This window comes from Coregonus clupeaformis, chromosome 16 (genome assembly GCF_020615455.1).
Source record: "Coregonus clupeaformis isolate EN_2021a chromosome 16, ASM2061545v1, whole genome shotgun sequence".
In the NCBI taxonomy this organism is placed as follows: Eukaryota; Metazoa; Chordata; class Actinopteri; order Salmoniformes; family Salmonidae; genus Coregonus; species Coregonus clupeaformis.
Window position 1 is genome coordinate 42,840,883 of NC_059207.1, and position 20,588 is coordinate 42,861,470.

The 20,588-nt window shown below is 44.4% G+C and overlaps 1 protein-coding gene across 1 annotated transcript in view; it reads right to left on the reverse strand.

Annotated features, from left to right (window-relative positions):
• The window catches only part of ptgs1 (prostaglandin-endoperoxide synthase 1), a 100,628-nt gene extending 82,517 nt beyond the window's left edge, over positions 1-18,111 (reverse strand). Inside the window, exons 1-2 of the mRNA XM_041900731.2 lie at positions 17,910-18,111; positions 17,711-17,800 (exon numbers count right to left, since the gene is read on the reverse strand). Of these exons, the coding sequence (XP_041756665.1) occupies positions 17,711-17,800; positions 17,910-17,916 (97 nt within the window). The 5' untranslated portion in view covers positions 17,917-18,111. The remainder of the gene's footprint in view (positions 1-17,710; positions 17,801-17,909) is intronic.
• Positions 18,112-20,588: the final 2,477 nt, after the last annotated feature.

The following is a 20,588-nucleotide window of genomic DNA, read 5'->3' on the forward strand; positions in this document are numbered from 1 at the left end:
TTCCATTCCTCTTTGCAGATCTTCTCCAAGTCATTAAGGTTTCGAGGCTGACGTTTGGCAACTCGAACCTTCAGCTCCCTCCACAAATTTTCTATGGGATTAAGGTCTGGAGACTGGCTAGGCCACTCCAGGACCTTAATGTGCTTCTTCTTGAGCCACTCTTTTGTTGCCTTGGCCGTGTGTTTTGGGTCATTGTCATGCTGGAATACCCATCCACAACCCATTTTCAATGCCCTGGCTGAGGGAAGGAGGTTCTCACCCACGATTTGACGGTACATGGCCCCGTCCATCGTCCCTTTGATGCAGTGAAGTTGTCCTGTCCCCTTAGCAGAAAAACACCCCCAAAGAATAATGTTTCCACCTCCATGTTTGACGGTGGGGATGGTGGTCTTGGGGTCATAGGCAGCATTCCTCCTCCTCCAAACACGGCGAGTTGAGTTGATGCCAAAGAGCTCGATTTTGGTCTCATCTGACCAAAACACTTTCACCCAGTTCTCCTCTGAATCATTCAGGTGTTCATTGGCAAACTTCAGACGGTCCTGTATATGTGCTTTCTTGAGCAGGGGGACCTTGCGGGCACTGCAGGATTTCAGTTCTTCACGGCGTAGTGTGTTACCAATTGTTTTCTTGGTGACTATGGTCCCAGCTGCCTTGAGATAATTGACAAGATCCCCCCGTGTAGTTCGGGGCTGATTCCTCACCGTTTTCATGATCATTGCAACTCCACGAGGTGAGATCTTGCATGGAGCCCCAGGCCGAGGGAGATTGACAGTTATTTTGTGTTTCTTCCATTTGTGAATAATCGCACCAACTGTTGTCACCATCTCACCAAGCTGCTTGGCGATGGTCTTGTAGCCCATTCCAGCCTTGTGTAGGTCTACAATCTTGTCTCTGACATCCTTGGAGAGCTCTTTGGTCTTGGCCATGGTGGAGAGTTTGGAATCTGATTGATTGATTGCTTCTGTGGACAGGTGTCTTTTATACAGGTAACAAACTGAGATTAGGAGCACTCCCTTTAAGAGTGTGCTCCTAATCTCAGCTCGTTACCTGTATAAAAGACACCTGGGAGCCAGAAATCTTACTGTTTGAGAAGGGGTCAAATACTTATTTCCCTCATTAAAATGCAAATCAATTTATAACATTTTTGACATGCGTTTTTCTGGATTTTCTTGTTGTTATTCTGTCTCTCACTGTTCAAATAAACCTAACATAAAAATTATAGACTGATCATTTCTTGGTCAGTGGGCAAACGTACAAAATCAGCAGGGGATCAAATACTTTTTTCCCTCACTGTAATGACCATCAGCGACATCAGAGCGTTTTGGAGAAGCCTAGTTACCATGATTAAACGGTCAGGTGGAATTTGACTGCGGTCATGACTCAAGACCGCCGGTGTGGCGGTAATATGCTAACCGTAACAGCCCTAGTTGTGCAAACCCACACTTTCATCAGCTGTCCGGGTGGCTGGTCTCAGATGATCCTGCAGGTGAAGAAGCCGGATGTGGAGGTGCTGTGCTGGCATGGTTACACGTGGTCTGTGGTTGTGAGGCCGGTTGGACGTATTGCCAAATTCTCTAAAATGACGTTGGAGGCGGCTTATGGTACAGAAATTAAGTGTTGGTTTCTTGAGGAGGGGAGCAACCCATTTTGAAGTCAGGGGATGCAGCCAGTGGTCAGGGATGAGTTGATGAGGAAAATTAGGAATTGGAGGTCTCCAGAGATGGTCTGGAGAAGGGAGGAGGGGATGGGGACGAGCATGCAGGTTGTCGGGCGGCTAGACCTCAGTAGTCACAGGATGTCATCTGGAGAGAGAGGGGAGAAAGAGGTCAAGGCGTTTGGTAGTTCTGTGTGAGTGAGACCAGTGGACTCAATAGGCTGAGTGAATGAGTAGCGGATGTAGTCAACCTTTTTTTCAAAGTGGTTGACAAAGTTGTCCGCAGAGAGGGAGGGGGAGCGGGTGGAGGATTAAGGAGGGAGGAGAAGGTAGAAAATAGTTTCCTAGGGTTAGAGGCAGAAGCTTGAAATTTAGAGTGGTTGAAAGTTGCTTTAGCAGCAGATACAGAGGAAGAGAAGGTAGAGAGGAGGGAGTGAAAGGATTATAGGTCCTCCAGAAGTTTTTTGCTCAGTTGCCCGCAGCCCTGTTCTGTAAGCTCGCAACGAGTCACTCAGCCACGGAGCAGGAAGGGAGGGCCGAGCCGGCCGGGAGGAAAGGGAGAGTGCGAGTCATAGGATGCGGAAAGAGAGGAAAGTAGGGTCGAAGAGGCAGAATCAGGAGACAGAAGGGAGAAGGATTTAGCAGAAGGGAGACATGATAGGATAGAAGAGGAGAGAGTAGTGGGAGAGAGAGAGCAAAGATTGCGACGGCGCATGACCATCTGGGTAGGGACTGAGTGGTTAGGGTTAGAGGAAAGGGAGACAGAAAAGGAAACAAAGTAGTGATCAGAGACCTGGAGGGGGTTTGCAGTGAGATTAGTAGGCGAGCAGCCTCTAGTAAAGATGAGGTCAAGCGTGTTGCCTGCCTTTTGACTTGGAGGGGATTGGGAAAGGGTGAGGTCAAAAGAGGCAAGGAGGAGAAAGAAAGAGTTGGAAAGAAATGAATCGAAGGCAGATGTCAGGAGGTTGAAGTCGCCAAGTACGAAGAGAGGTGAGCCATCGTGAGGAAATGAGCTTATCAAGGTGTCAAGCTCATTGAGGAACTCTCCAAGGGTGCCTGGTGAGCGACAGATGACAATTATGTTAAGCTTGAGTGGACAAGTGACAGTATGGAATTGAAATGAGGAGATGCACAGGTGAGAGAGGGAGAAAAGAGAAAATCTCCACTTAGGTGAAATGAGTAGACCTGTGCCACCACCGCGACGATCAGATGCTCTCGGACTATGAGAGAAAACTTAGATGAAGAAAAATTAGCTGGAGTAGCAGTGTTCTCTGGGGTGATCCATGTCTCCGTCAGGGCCAAAAAGTCAAGGGACTGAAGGCTATTTTTATGTTTTCTCCCCAATTTTGTGGTATCCAATTGGTAGTTACAGTCTTGTCCCATCGCTGCAACTTCCGTATGGACTCGGGAGAGGCGAAGGTCGAGAGCCGTGCGTCCTCCGAAACACAACCCAGCCAAGCCACACTGCATCTTGACACAATGCCCGCTTAACCCGGAAGCCAGCCGCACCAATAACTCAGCGTTCTTAACCACAGATCAGCAGTTCCAAATGCTGCCAGAGACCCGGAATTCCAAATGGGTTGTGCGCACAGGGTACACTAAATTAGAAGGGTTGCAGCCAAGGGGTGGGGAGCGTCTGTAAAGCCTGCAGGGAGAGGTGTGAACAGGTATAGAAACACACACATAGTTTAAAAGCTACAAAAGAGCAAAATGAGATAATTTGTAAATAACTAGGTAAGATACACAAGTGAGAGAGTGATGTGGAGTCTTCCTCTCTTTCCTTCCTCGAACAACTCCGAAGAACAACTCGGCAGAGCCGTCTTTGTTTCGGCGACGGTCTTAGTTTTGCGACAAAACCACCACGGACACGACCGCCGCTTACAGCTGCCGCTAAGAAACCAGGGGAGACTGAAGAACTAACAATAATTGCTAATTGCCCAGCAGAGGTGGAGAGCACACCTCCCTGTACTAATTGCTGATTGCCTAGAAGAGGTGAAACCACTCCCCCCAATACAGCCATTGATTACCAAAACAAGTCAGAAATTACCCTGCCCCTTGATCCTGGTTGATGTGTCAACAACTATCTGCAAATTATGATCAGTCAGCAGTTCACAAACTGGGAAAACAGGCAGCAATTAAAGTAGATGGCCCTAGCTAGCAAAAAGACAGTAATAGACCACAACAGATAAAGACAAAAAAAAAGTATACTTATCACTCCTGGAGATTTCAGGAGTCCTCTAGCTATAGAATGAAGCACTTTTATCTAACCCAGCACAAGGTGCACCTGTGTAATGATCATGCTGTTTAATCAGCTTCTTGATTTTTATTTTTTCTTTATTTAACCAGGTAAGCCAGTTGAGAACAAGTTGTCATTTACAACTGTGACCTGGCCAAGATAAAGCAAAGCAGTGCGATAAAAACAACAAACACAGAGTTACATATGGAATAAACAAAACGTACAGTCAATAACACAATAGAAAATCTATATACAGTGTGTGCAAATGTAGTAAGTTATGGAGGTAAGGCAATAAATAGGCCATAGTGCAAAATAATTACAATTTAGTATTAACACTGGAGTGATAGATGTGCAGAAGATGTGCAAATAGAGACACTGGGGTGCAAATGAGCAAAATAAATAACAATGTAAATAACAATATGGGGATGAGGTAGTTGGGTGGGCTAATTACAGATGGGCTGTGTACAGGTGCAGTGATCGGTAAGCTGCTCTGACAACTGACGCTTAAAGATAGTGAGGGAGATAAGTGTCTCCAGCTTCAGAGATTTTTGCAGTTCGTTCCAGTCATTTGCAGCAGAGAACTGGAAGGATAGGCGGCCAAAGGAGGTGTTGGCTTTGGGGATGACCAGTGAGATATACCTGCTGGAACGCATACTATGGGTGGGTGTTGCTATGGTGACCAATGAGCTAAGATAAGGCGGGGATTTGCCTAGAAGAGATTTATAGATGACCTGGAGCCAGTGGGTTTGGAGACGAATATGTAGTGAGGGCCAGCCAACGAGAGCGTACAGGCCACAATGGTGGGTAGTATATGGGGCTTTGGTGACAAAACGGATGGCACTGTGATAGACTACATCCAATTTGCTGAGTAGAGTGTTGGATGATCTTGTAAATGACATCGCCGAAGTCAAGGATCGGTAGGATAGTCAGTTTTACGAGGGCATGTTTAGCAGCATGAGTGAAGGAGGCTTTGTTGCGAAATAGGAAGCCGATTCTAGATTTAACTTTGGATTGGAGATGCTTAATGTGAGTCTGGAAGGAGAGTTTACAGTCTAACCAGACACCTAGGTATTTGTAGTTGTCCACATATTCTAAGTCAGACCCGCCTAGAGTAGTGATTCTAGTCGGGCGGGCGGGTGCAGGGAGCGTTCGATTGAAGAGCATGCATTTAGTTTTACTAGCGTTTAAGAGCAGTTGGAGGCCACGGAAGAAGTGTTGTATGGCATTGAAGCTCGTTTGGAGGTTTGTTAACAGTGTCCAATGAAGGGCCAGATGTATACAAAATGGTGTCGTCTGCATAGAGGTGGATCTGAGAGTCACCAGCAGCAAGAGCGACATCATTGATATACACAGAGAAAAGAGTCGTTCCGAGAATTGAACCCTGTGGCACCCCAATAGAGACTGCCAGAGGTCCAGACAACAGGCCCTCCGATTTGACACATTGAACTCTATCTGAGAAGTAGTTGGTGAACCAGGCGAGGCAGTCATTTGAGAAACCAAGGTTATTTAGTCTGCCAATAAGAATGCGGTGATTGACAGAGTCAAAAGCCTTGGCCAAGTCGATAAAGACGTCTGCACAGTACTGTCTTTTATCGATTGTGGTTATTATATCGTTTAGGACCTTGAGCGTGCATAGCGGAGAAGGTACGGTGGGATTCGAAATGGTCGGTGATCTGTTTGTTAACTTAGCTTTCAAATACATTCAAAAGGCAGGGGAGGATGGATATAGGTCTGTAACAGTTTGGATACAGAGTGTCACCCCCTTTGAAGAGGGGATGACCGTGGCAGCTTTCCAATCTCTGGGGATCTCAGACGATACGAAAGAGAGGTTGAACAGGCTAGTAATAGGGGTTGCGACAATTTCGGTGGCTAATTTTAGAAAGAAAGGGTCTAGATTGTCTAGCCCAGCTGATTTTGCAGCTCTTTCAGGGCATCAGCTATCTGAATTTGGGTGAAGGAGAAGCGGGGGGGCATGGGCAAGTTGCAGCAGAGGGTGCAGAGCTGGTGGCCGGGGTAGGGGTAGCCAGGTGAAAGCATGGCCAGCCGTAGCAAGATGCTTATTGAAATTCTCGATTATCGTAGATTTATCGGTGGTGACAGTGTTTCCTAGCCTCAGTGCAGTGGGTAGCTGGGAGGAGGTGCTCTTATTCTCCATGGACTTTACAGTGTCCCAAAACTTTTTGGAGTTAGTGCTACAGGATGCACATTTCTGTTTGAAAAAGTTAGCCTTTGCTTTCCTAACTGATTGTGTATATTGGTTCCTGACTTCCCTGAAAAGTTGCATATCGCGGGGGCTGTTCGATGCTAATGCAGTATGCCACAGGATGTTTTTGTGCTGGTCAAGGGCAGTCAAGTCTGGGGGGAACAAGGGGCTATATCTGTTCTTAGTTCTGCATTTTTTGAATGGGGCATGCTTATTTAAGATGGAGAGGAAAGCACTTTTGAAGAACATCCAGGCATCCTCTACTGACGGAATGAGGTCAATATCCATCCAGGATACCCGGGCCAGGTCAATTAGAAAGGACTGCTCGCTGAAGTGTTTTAGGGAGTGTTTGACAGTGATGAGGGGTGGTCGTTTGACCACAGACCCATTACGGATGCAGGTAATGAGGCAGTGATCGCTGAGATCCTGGTTGAAGACAGCGCAGGTGTATTTAGAGGGTAAATTAGTCAGGATGATATCTATGAGGGTGCCCATGTTTACTGATTTAGGGTTGTACCTGGTAGGTTCCTTGATAATTTGTGTGAGATTGAGGGCATCTAGTTTAGATTGTAGGACGGCCGGGGTGTTAAGCATATCCCAGTTTAGGTCACCAAGTAGTACGAACTCTAAGGATAGATGGGGGGCAAGCAATTCACATATGGTGTCCAGGGCACAACTGGGGGCTGAGGGGGCTCTGTAGCAAGCGGCAACAGTGAGGGACTTATTTCTGGAAAGGTGGATTTTTAGAAGTAGAAGCTCAAACTGTTTGGGCACAGACCTGGATAGTATGATAGAGCTCTACAGTAGATTGCAACTCCGCCCCCTTTGGCAGTTCTATCTAGACGGAAAATGTTGTAATTCGGGATGGACATTTCTGAATTTTTGGTAGCCTTCCTAAGCCAGGATTCAGACACTGCTAGAACATCAGGGTTGGCAGAGTGTGCTAACGCAGTGAATAACTCAAACTTGGGGAGGAGGCTTCTGATGTTGATGCAATAATCCAAGGCTTTTACGGTTACAGAAGTCAACAAATGATAGCGCCTGGGGAGTAGGAGTGATACTGGGGGCTACAGGGCCTGGGTTAACCTCTACATCACCAGAGGAACAGAGGAGGAATAGAATAAGGATACGGCTAAAGGCTTTAAGAACTGGTCTTCTAGTGTGTTGGGTACAGAGAATAAAAGGGGCAGATTTCCGGGCGTTGTAGAATAGATTCAGGGCATTATGTACAGACAAGGATATGGAAGGATATGAGTACAGTGGAGGTACACCTAAGCATTGGGTAACGATGAAAGAGGTAGCATCACTGGAGGTACCGATTGAGCCGGTCTCCGTGTGTATGGGGGGTGGGACAAAGATAGAGGCTGGTTGAGCGGGACTGGAGGTTCTACAGTGAAATAGTACAATAAGAACTAGCCCAAACAGCAATAGGCTAGGCATATTGACATGGGAGAGAGGTATAACGCAATCACAGGTGTTATTCGAGAGGGCTAAGACAACAACTGGTAATGGCGACGAAAGTTTGGGCTGAGGCTAAACAGATAAACAGGATAGGGTACCGTGTAAAGGAACAGTCCAGCAGGAATCAGCTGTGTAGCTGAGTGATCATAATGTCCAGTGAACAGCAATAGCTAAGTCCGGGAGCAGTTTGTAGGCTGCTACAGCACTGGCGAGCAGGAGGCACGGCTGTTGATTTACATTTACATTACATTTTAGTCATTTAGCAGACGCTCGTGCTAGCAGGCCGGGGCTAGCAGATGGAACTTCGTGGTCATCGCAACGGGAAGCCTGTTGAAACCACATCAGATGATTACGTTGGCAGACCAGTCGTGATGGATCGGCGGGGCTCCGTGTCGACACTAGGAGGTCCCATCCGGTTGACAGAGAGGTAGATAGCCGGGAGATGGGCCTAGCTCAAGGCTAACTATTGCATCGGGACAGTGGTGAATTAGCCAACAACAGCTATTCGGTTGCAGCTAGCTAGTTGCGATGATCCGGTGTTAAGGTCCAGTGATTCAGTGATTCCGGCAGAAACTCCGATATGCTCTGGGTCGATAGTACGCTGTGCAAACCTATAATTGTCCAGGCTAGAGCTGGCTGGTAGGTAGGGAAGGCCACGGACAGTGGTGAAGACCGCTAACGGTGGCTAATAGCAAGTAGCTAGTTAGCTGGCTAGCTGGCTAGTTTCAGCCGTAGGTTCTTGATTAAAATAAAGAAATAATAGAATCCATTCCACATTGGGTGAGGCGGGTTGCAGAAAAGTATATTTGGTTAAAGGATGGGATGCCACACCTGTCAGGTGGATGGATTATCTTGGCAATGGAGAAATGCTCACTAACAGCTCATGAAACACTTTACATTTTGCGTTTATATTTTTGTTCAGTGTATTTGGGCTTGAAGTGACAAAACCGAACTGCCCACTTCGTGCAAATTCGTGCCGATAGAGCCCCACAGTGGAGGTGTCATAATACCCCCAAAAACCTAGCGGTCAAACAGGGAAATGGTTCCAATCATTTTCCCACCATTTATTTTTGAAACAATTAAAGTAAGGGCTCTATTTCGTGTTGGCTTACCCTGGCGTGACGTTTTGATAACCTTGTCTGAGAGAAATTTACATTGTTACTTTTATCAATTTATTCGACTCTTTATCAATTTATTATACAATTCTACACATTTTGCCATGGATCTGAGAGAAAATGTTGCAGTTTCAAAGCTAATTTCCAGGGATTCTACATATTCTTTCATGTAGCTGAGAGAACATTTTGCATTTTTAAAGAATTTCCCGCAATTCTATGCATTTTGCCTCAATCTGTGTTCTTTTGCTCAAACTTAATAACAAAATAAATACTGTTAAGCTTTTATTTTGGTGATTGTTAGTTCTCAAAGAATATATTATTTAAAAATATATAGGTCCATAATATTTTCTACATACTTTATATATTGGCAGTTTGTATTTAGGCGTCCTGAAAAAACGCTTAGACGGCCGAGGGTTTCTGTGGCAGAAAAATCCCTGTAGAACTATTCCCATCCCCTACAATGGACTAAAATATAGGTTAATTAGTGTGCATATCTCAGCAAAAACACTACTGCTATTCCCCATACTTTTGATTCACATACCAATTTTGCTGATGTAATTAGACTATTTGAAATCAGATATGCCAACTTGTGTCTTTGAAAAGAAATTGTATAATTACAAAAAGTTAAATGAGGGCTATGCATTTTTCTAAGCATTTATGGCCAGTGTTCTGAATATAGGCTAAGTCATAAAATGAGAATAGGCTATATTGAAATGCCCCTTGCCTTAAATATCCTGTTTTGACATTTTAGTATTGTGCACAAGCTGCTAGGCAAAAACGGTAGGCATAACTGCAAAAGATCTTGCCTATGTAGAGTAAGATGGCAAGGTTTTGCAAATCAGCCTCAACCACCTGAAAATTGATATTCATTTGATTTTTCTTGAATGTGGGGTAATTTTGTAGAAATCAAATGTCACATGAACATATTCAAACCCCCATACTTGGGGAAAATACCAACCCTCTTGGAGAGCTACAGGTAACTGCCAAAATAAAAGAAACACTTGAATAAATAAGGGATAAAGTATATTGAAAGCAGTTGCTTCCACTCAGGTGTGGTTCCTAAGTTAATTAAACAATTAACAGCCCATCATGCTTAGGGTCATGTATAAAAATGCCCAGTATTTTAGCTACCATGGCTAGAAGAAGAGATTTCAGTGACTTTGAAAGAGGGGTCTGTGTGTGTGTGAAGTGTGTGTGTGTGTGTGTGTGTGTGTCCAAGCCATAAACTCTTCACTCTGCTACCGTCCGGCAAACGGTACCGGAACATTGGCTCTAGGACCAACATGTTCAGAGACGGCTTCTACACCCAAGCAATAAGACTGCTAAAATAGTAAATTAAATGGTTACCTGGACTATCTGCACTGACCCTGTCTTGCACTGACTCTATGCACACTCACAAGACTATATTTACACATACACACTCCCTCACACCCACACACTACACTGACACTGACACTCACACACAAAACCCACACACATTCACATACACTACATCCACACGCACGCACACACACACACACACACACACACACACACACACACAAACACACTTTTACACTCATCATATGCTTCTGCTACTCTGTTCTTTATTTTACTCTTATTATTATTATTATTATTATTATGATCTATCCTGATGCCTAGTCACTTTACCCAGCATTCATGTAGATACAGTACCTTCAGAAAGTATACCCCTTGACTTATTCCACATTTTGTTGCGTTAAAGCCTGAATTTAAAATTGATTAAATAAATAAAACATTCTCACCCATCTACACACAATACCCCATAATGACAAAGTGAAAACATGTTTAGAAATGTTTGCAAATAATGAAATGTACATAAGTATTCACACCCCTTTGCTATGACCCTCCAAATTTAGCTCAGGTGCATCCAATTTCCTTTGATCATCCTTGAGAGTCCACCTGTGGCCAATTCAATTGTTTGGATGTGATTTAGAAAGAAACACACCTGTCTATATAAAGGTCCCACAGTTGACAGTGCATGTCAGAGCAGAAACTATATCGTGAAGTCCAAGGAACTGTCCGCAGATCTCAAAAATTGTGGGGAAGAGTATAAAATATTTTCTAGAGTGTTGAATGTTTCCAAGAGCAAAGTGGTCTCCACCATTAGGAAACTGAACAAATATGGAACTACCCAGACTCTGCCTAGAGCTGGCTGTCTGACCAAACTGAGCAACCGGGAGGTGACCAAGAACCCGATGACCACTCTGACAGAACTACAGAGTTCCTTGGCTGAGATGGGAGAACCTGCCAGAAGGACAACAGTCTCTACAGCACTTCACCAATCTGGGCTTTATGGGAGAGTGGCCAGATGGAAGCCACTCCTGAGAAAAAAGGCACATGACAACACGCCTGGAGTTTGCAAAAAGGCACGTGAAAGACACAGAGCATAAGGTAAAAGATTATGTGGTCTGATGAGACAAAAAATTAACATTTTGGCATGTATGCGAAGCACTATGTCTGGAGAAAACCAGGCACAGCTCATCACCCATCTAACACCATCACTACTGTGAAGCATGGTGGTGGCAGCATCAGGCTTTTACAAGATGGCACTGATAGACATGGCCGCCCTGTTTCTGGCTCCAAGCAACTTTCCAGTATTTTGTATTTTTGGTGTTAATTCTCACATTAGCCCAGAACGTTCTTTACATTATTACATACAGTGGCTTGCGAAAGTGATTTTGGGGGGGGGTTGTATCATTTGATTTACACAACATGCCTACCACTTTGAAGATGCTAAATATGTTTTATTGTGAAATATAAGAAATAAGACAATAAAACAGAACTTGAGCGCGCATAACTATTCACCCCCCCCAAAGTCAATACTTTGTAGAGCCACCATTTGCAGCAATTACAGCTGCAGGTCTCTTGGGGTATGTCTCTATAAGCTTGGCACATCTAGCCACTGGGATTTTTGCCCATTCTTCAAGGCAGAACTGCTCCAGCTCCTTCAAGTTGTATGGGTATCCAATGGTGTACAGCAATCTTTAAGTCATACCACAGATTCTCAATTGGATTGAGGTCTGGGCTTTGACTAGGACATTCCAAGACATTTAAATGTTTCCCCTTAAACCACTCGAGTGTTGCTTTAGCAGTATGCTTAGGGTCACTGTCCTGCTGGAAGGTGAACCTCCGTCCCAGTCTCAAATCTCTGGAAAACTGAAACAGGTTTCCCTCAAGAATTTCCCTGTATTTAGCACCATCCATCATTCCTTCAATTCTGACCAGTTTCCCAGTCCCTGCCGATGGAAAAACAGGGATGGTGTTCTCGGGGTGATGAGAGGTGTTGGGTTTGTGCCAGACATAACGTTTTCCTTGATGGCCAAAAAGCTCAGTACCTTCTTCCATATGTTTAGGGAGTCTCCCACGTGCCTTTTGGCGAACACCAAACGTGTTTGCTTATTTTTTTTCTTTAAGCAATGGCTTTTTTCTGGCCACTCTTCTGTAAAGCCCAGCTCTGTGGCGTGTACGGCTTAAAGTGGTCCTATGGACAGATACTCCAATATCCGCTGTGGAGCTTTGCAGCTCCTTCAGGGTTACTTTGGTCTCTGTGTTGCATGCCCTCCTTGCCTGGTCCGAGAGTTTTGGTGGGCGGCCCTCTCTTGGCAGGTTTGTTGTGGTGCCATATTCTTTCCATTTGTTTTATAATGGACTTAATGGTGCTCCGTGGGATGTTCAAAGTTTCTGATATTTTTTTATAACCCAACCCTGATCTGTACTTCTCCACAACTTTTCCCTGACCTGTTTGGAGAGCTCCTTGGTCTTAATGGTGCCGCTTGTTGGTGGTGTACCTTGCTTAGTGGTGTTGCAGACTCTGGGGCCTTTCAGAACAGGTGTATAAATACTGAGATCATGTGACACTTAGATTGTACACAGATGGACTTTATTTAAGTAATTATGTGACTTCTGAAGGTAATTGGTTGCACCAGATCTTATTTAGGGGCTTCATAGCAAAGGGGGTGAATACATATGCACGCACCACTTTTCCATTATAAATTTTTTTGAAACAAGTTATTTTTTTCATTTCACTTCACCAATTTGGACTATTTTGTGTATGTCCATTACATGAAATCCAAATAAAAATCAATTTAAATTACAAGTTGTAATACAACAAAATAGTAAAAACGCCAAGGGGGATGAATACTTTTGCAAGGCACTGTACAGCCGAAAATAACTTTTGAATAACAGAGCGACGGTAACACCCCAGCATTTCGACCAGAAATACGACTTTCCTGAATTGGATCCTTTGTTTGTACCCCCCAAAGCAATTGAACTTATCCCAGAGGCTGCTCCAAGACGCCACCGGCGGAAAAGAGGTATTCGGAGTGGACTTTTAGTACACACCATCCACCGCTTATGAGTATATTACTCGCTAATGTTCAGTCCCTGGACAATAAAGTAGACGAGCTCAGGGCGAGGATCTCTTTCCAGAGAGACATCAGGGACTGTAACATACTCTGTTTCACGGAATCATGGCTCTCTTCAGGTATACTGTCCCCGTCCATACAGCCAGCTGGGTTCTCAGTACATCGCGCAATGTATGTTTCATGATTAACTACTCATGGTGTGATTGTGGTAACTTACAGGAACTCAAGTCCTTTTGTTCATTCAACCTAGAATACCTCACAATCAAATGCCAACCGCATTACCTCCTGAAAGAATTATCTTCGGTTATCGTCACAGCTGTGTATATTCCCCCTCAAGCCAATACCACAACAGCTCTCAAGGAACTACACTGGAACTTGTGCAAACTGGAAACTGCATATCCTGAGGCCACATTTATTGTAGCTGGGGACTTTAATAAAGCAAACCTGAGGAAAACGCTAACAAAGTTTTATTAACACATTGCCTGCAGTACTCAAACTTCAAAAACTCTCGGCCATTGTTACTCTTCCTTCCGGGATGGCTACAAGGCCCTCCCCCGCCCTCCCTTCAGCAAATCAGATCATGACTCCATTCTGCTCCTCCCTTCCTAAAGGCAGAAACTCAAACAGGAAGTATCCGTGCTAAAGTCTATTCAATGCTGGTCTGACCAATCGGAATCCATGCTTCACGATTGTTTTGATCACACGGACTGGGATATGTTCTGGGTTGCCTCTGAGAATAAAATTGACGTATACACTGACATGGTGACGGAGTTCATCAGAAAGTGTCTAGGGGATGTTGTTCCCACTGTGACGATTAAAACCTATCCAAACTAAAAACCGTGGATAGATGTCAGCATTCGCGCAAAACTGAAAGTGCGAACCACTGCATTTAACCCCGGCAAGGTGACTGGAAATATAGTCGAATACAAACAGTCCAGTTATGCCCTCCATAAGGCAATCAAACAGGCAAAACGTCAGTACAGAGACAAAGTGGAGTCGCAATTCAATGGCTTACACACGCGACGTATGTGGCAGAGACTCCAGACAATCACGGATTATGAAAGGAAAACCAGTCACGTCACGCACACTGACGTCTTGCTCCAAGACAAGCTTTGAGGATAACACAGTGCCGCTGACGCAGGCATCCCCCGAGGACTGTGAGCTCTCGTTCTCCGTGGCCGACATAAGACATTTAAGCGTGTTAACCCTCGCAAGGCTGCCAGCCCAGACGGAATCCTTAGCTGCGTCCGCTGAGCATGCGCAGACCAGCTGGCTGGAGTGTTTAAGGACATATTCAATCTCTCCCTATCCCAGTCTGCTGTCCCCACTTGCTTCAAGATGTCCACCATTGTTCCTGTACCCAAGAAAATGAAGGTAACTGAACTAAATGACTATTGCCTCGTAGCATTCATCTGTCATCATGAAGTGCTTTGAGAGGCTAGTAAAGGATCATATCACCTCCACCTTACTCCCCACCCTAGACCCACTGCAATTTGCATACCGTCCCAATAGATTAATGGATGATGCAATCGCCTGCACACTGCCCTATCCCATCTGGTCAAGAGGAATACTGTTCAATGCTGTTCATTGACTACAGCTCAGTCTTCAACACCATTGTACCCTCGAAGCTCATCATTAAGCTCGGGCCCTGGGTCTGAACCCCGCCCTGTGCAACTGGGTCCTGGACCCAGTTGGAGATGATAGTGGAGATGATTGTGGACTACAGGCAAAAAGAACAGGACCGAGCACGCCCCCATTCTCATCGAGGGGGCTGTAGTGGAGCAGGTTGACAGCTTCAAGTTCCTTGGTGTCCACATCACCAACAAACTAAATGGTCCAAGCACACCAAGACAGTCGTGAAGAGGGCACGATAAAACCAATTCCCCTCAGGAGACTGAAAAGATTTGGCATGGGTCCTCAGATCCTCAAAAGGTTCTACAGCTGCACAATCGAGAGCATCCTGACTGGTTGCATCACTGCCTGGTATGGCAACTGCTCGGCATCCGACCGCAAGGCACTACAGAGGGTAGTGGGTACGGCCCAGTACATCACTGGGGCCAAGCTTCCTGCCATCCAGGACCTCTATACCAGGCGGTGTCAAGAAGGCCCTGAAAATTGTAAAAGACTCCAGCCACTCTAGTCATAGACTGTTCTCTCTTCTACCGCACGGCAAGCGGTACCGGAGCGCCAAGTCTAGGTCCAAGAGGCTTCTAAACAGCTTCTACCCCCAAGCCATAAGACTCCCGAGCATCTAATCAAATGGCTACCCAGACTATTTGCACCCCCCCCCCCCCCTTTTACGCTGCTGCTACTCTCTTTATTATCTATGCATAGTCACTTTAATAACTCTACCTACATGTACATATTACCTCAATTACCTCGACTAACCTGTACCCCCGTACATTGACTCTGTGCCGGTACCCCCTGTATATAGCCTCACTATTGTTATTTTACTATTGTTATTTTACTGCTGCTCTTTCATTATTTGTTACTTTATATTTTTTATTTGTTTAGGGTATTCTTTCTTAAAACTGCATTGTTGGTTAAGGGCTTGTAAGTAAGCATTTCACTGTAAGGTCTACACCTGTTGTATTCGGCGCAAGTGACAAATAACATTTGATTTGATTTGACTTCCTGACGGGCCGCCCCTAGGTGGTGAAGATAGGAAACAACACCTCCACTTCGCTGATCCTTAACACTGGGGCCCCACAAGGGTGCATGCTCAGCCCACTCCTGTACTCCCTGTTCACCTATGACTGCGTGGCTAAGCACGCCTCCAACTCAATCATCAAGTTTGCAGACGACACAACAGTAGTAGGCTTGATTACCAACAATGGAGGGACAGCCTACAGGGAGGAGGTGAGGGCTCTGGGAGTGTGGTGCCAGGAAAATAACCTCTCACTCAACGTCAACAAAACAAAGGAGATGATCATGGACTTCAGGAAACAGCAGAGGGTGCACCCCCCTTTCCACATTGACGAGACCGCAGTGGAAAAGGTGGAAAGCTTCAAGTTCCTTGGCGTACACATCACTGACAAACTGAAATGGACCCCCCACACAGACAGTGTGGTGAAGAAGTCGCAACAGAGCCTCTTCAACCTCAGGAGGCTAAAGAAATGTGGCTTGGCACCTAAAACACTCACAAACTTTTACAGTTGCCTGGTACGGCAACTGCACCGCCCGCGATCGCAAGGCTCTCCAGAGGGTGGTGCGGTCTGCACAACGTATTACCGGGGGCAAACTACCCGCCCTCCAGGACACCTACAGCATCCGATGTCACAGGAATGCCAAAATGATAATCAAGGACATCAACCACCTGAGCCACTGCCTGTTCACCCCGCTAGCATCCAGAAGGCGAGGTCAGTACAGGTCCATCAAAGCTGGGACAGAGAGACTGAAAAACAGCTTCTATCTCAAGGCCATCAGACTGTTAAACAGCCATCACTAGCACAGAGGATGCTGCCTATAGACATAGACTAGAAATCACTGGCCACTTTAAGAAATGGAACACTAGGCACTTTAATAATGTTTACATGACTTGCATTACTCATCTCATATGTATATACTGTATTCTATACTATTCTACTGTATCTTAGTCCATGCCGCTCTGACATCGCTCGTCCATATATGTATATATTCTTAATTCATTCCTTACTTAGATTTGTGTGTAGTAGGTATATGTTGTGAAATTGTTACATTCTACTTATTAGATATTACTGCACTGTCGGAGCTAGAAGCACATGCATTTCGCTACACCCGCAATAACATCTGCTAAACACGTGTATGTGACCAATAAAATTGTATTTTATTTTATTGTATTTTATTGCACACTAGCCATTTTGAGTATTACTTTTTAACTCTGCATCGTTTGGAAGGGCTTGTATTAAGCACGCATTTCACGGTAAAGTTTACACCCGTTGTATTTGGCGAATGTGACAAATACAATTTTATTTGTGTGTGTGTGTGTCTCAGTCACCAGATCTCAATCCAATTGAACACTTATGGGAGATTCTGGAGCCGCCTAAGACAGCGTTTTCCACCACCATCAACAAAACACCAAATGATGGAATTTCTCATGGAAGAATGGTGTTGCATTCCTCCAATAGAGTTCCAGACACTTGTGGAATCTATGCCAAGGCACATTGAATCTGTTCTGGCAGCACATGGTGGCTTAATGCCTTATTAAGAAACTACATTGGGGGTTTCCTTTATTTTGGCAGTTAACTGTACCTCAAGGCAGGATTTTCTATGGTCCTATTTTAAAGGGATAGTTCACCCAAATTAATTACATATTTACATATAGGTTTCTTAAAGACAAGGAGAGACTGCAATCCATACTATGGTTAGCCACTGTCACCAACCATTAATATATTATACAGTTAGCATACTCTAAATGTAATGGCCAAATAATCTTTAAGTAACGTCAAATCAAGTCATCGAGTTTTGAGTGTGTATTCGTCTTTTTAAAAAAACGTAATACATCTGACCTGTGCTTTAAAAAGGGCCTAAGGCTAAACCATTAGAAAACATGTAGAATTGCAAGAAGAAAAAAAATCCTGGGCCGGACCCCCTGAAAAAGTTTGCAGCCCCCGGAAAACTTGGCAGCCCTGAGAATAATACTATAGGTTATAATAATACAAGATATTAGACACTTACCAACATCCGCAGAGGCGTCTTTGACCTCTTCCCCTGGACATGTTGGTAACATTAGCAGCAGGATAAATGCCCATACGCACACGACGCACTCTAGAAACGCAATTATCAAAGTGAATTCATTGATAAACAAACTAAAATAACCAGGATTGCCGACTTTGATTAAATACATTCGCAGGGGAATTAACTGTAAGGAACTCACCTCTCATTGTAAGATTTAATGCGTAAAACGCACCTTCAGCGCGCGCGCTCTTCTCAGTACGGCAGTGCAAAAGAAAGTAAGTATTAGAGTACTCTCATAAATAAACACCCATACCCGATACGAAGTATTTTCTGACAGGAAACTGTTTAGATACCATCTAAAAACGGACAAGTCCACACAGAATTGCATACAGGACATTATGACTGCGACAGTAGCTGTGAAAGTTCCTTTGGTAGGAGCGAAACGAGTGGTGTAGCTCCCCATCTCCTGGTTCACTTCAGTATGACAAGTGCAGCCTACTCAACACCTTGGCTGGCAAGTGTGTAATGTAGTTTATTGGCTGGCTAGTGTGCAATGTAGCTAACTGGCTCCATCTATTGGTTGTTCTAAGAACATTACCCTTCATAGTGAAGATACTTTATACTAAATATGCCATTTAGCAGACGCTTTTATCCAAAGCGACTTACAGTCATGCGTGCATACATGTTTGTGTATGGGTGGTCCCGGGGATCGAACCCACTACCTTGGCGTTACAAGCGCCGTGCTCTACCAGCTGAGCTACAGAGGACCACGTAAAAGTAGTATGGATTCTTGCAATATCATTGAATGTTGCAAATTACACACCCTGAAAATCGTCATCATCGTAAGGTGGCCCAGCAGTATAGAGGTAAAATGGTTTTATATTTGATATTCGGTTCTCTCTTGTCAATAGCTATTGAAACAAACATGCCATGACTATGAAGATAGTATATTCGGAATCAGGGGTGGATGGAGAAAAATCCATATTTGTATTTATTTTTTATAATAAGATTTCGGATTTCAATCTTCAATAGCTCTTACACAAAGCATTCCATGACTATAAAAATTAAATATTCTGGATCGGGGATAGACAAACACTTACAGAGTCACCATTTAGGATGTGGAGTTCCAGGTCCCAGTGGGAATTTACAATGCAGGAGGAACAAAATAAGAATAATAACAACCTTAAAAAAACACGAGGCTAGACTTAAACTTGCTTTTAGGCTACGTCCATTTGGCGCAGGCCCTACATGCAACACGCTTCTGAGTATCCCGTCATCTGCAGTGGGGAGCTTTACAGAAAGAAACCTCTTATTTTTCTTCTTCTGTGGGTTTTATGTCGGAATACACACAAAAAAGGTGTATAACCACCACACACTGGACGGGGTTAAAAAATAAAATTTCAAAGAAAATTAATATGCAATGGGGAAAACTAACTTCATCCACCCAAATAAAAACAAAACTCCCACTTCTTCCTCCCTTCAAGTCTTCATATCTCCCTTCTCAGGCTCTGGGGCCTGAGAGGGTGGTAAGGCTCTATCCCAATATTGGACTAAAGGAGCCTAATGTTACTTCTTATTCCAAGGACCTTACCTGTTCTGTTTAAAGGGCGAATTGGCTCTTGACGCCAAAACAGCCAAATACTCCAATTAAACCTGAATCGATTCTCAATTGTGGTATGGTTCTAGAAACATAAATCACATAAAAATAATTTCACAAATGCACACTTACTGTAGACTGTTTTAACCCGTTTTAACACAGTTTCAGCCAACAGTAATTGTCAGACAGTGAAAACACATTTGTGGCGTCTGTCTTCCGTTTACAAACAGGTGTTCGGAGATGCAGATAGCTAATTAGCACAGTTAGTCCACTCTGTCTTTCATCTGTTTTCCGTAAACAAGCGCTGTAACATGGAAATATGGCCGTGTGGGCAGCCTAACCCTATAAAGGTGTGTATCAATTTAATCTTTAGTTTTTTGAAAAAGATTTATTGCCGATATTAAAGATACGGTCCTTATGCTTCCAAAACCGCAAAGCGGTGCGGCTCTTAACAAAACTCCCCCCTACAGAAGACGCCTTCATCCAATGACTCTTATGTGTAATGTAATGGAACTGAGAGTCATGATCAAGGGCTAGTACGTCTCGTGACAATACTCCATGCAACTCCTCCACCAAGAAGTCTTTCAGTCCCAGGAACCACTTCACCGCCTCCACAGTGATATCTATTTTCCTGGAGTTCCTGTTCACCTTGGCAGTGCCATTAATCACCATAGCTATAAAGGCCATAAAGTCCACCTTCTTAACCTGTAAAATATCTGGGTCCTGCTGGTGAAAGGCAACCCCTGCAGCATGCAGCGAAGGCCTATCCACCACTAGGGCTGTTACGGTGACCGTATCGCCAAACCGGCGGTCACAAGTCATGAAGGCAGTCAAATTCCACGTGACCGTTTAGTCACGGTAATTAGGCTTCTCCAAGCTCTGATGCTGCTGATGGTCATTAGTAGCCTACCAAACTTGCTAACTGCCTGGTACTCAGCACTCTATTGTCCCTCTAATCACACTGACATCAATGCAAATGTAATCAAAAATCTAATCAAACACTTAATGAGAGCCCATGAGCTCATGTTGCGTAACATTTATATAGGCTATGCAATTGCATGAGAAAAAACTGAGTGATGGCCTCTATTGAAAAGAGGAGGATCCCATCAGCTTTCTATAGGCTAGGCCTACTATATTTATTTCTCACCTTTCCGAATATTAAGCACATTGCTTTTCCTTACAACAGGAGTATAGCCTATCTGGCTGGCAAGAAAATGAACCACTGGAAAAGCGTCCTCCATTCGCTATTTAAGTGCATAGATGACATGTATTTTTTTCCGC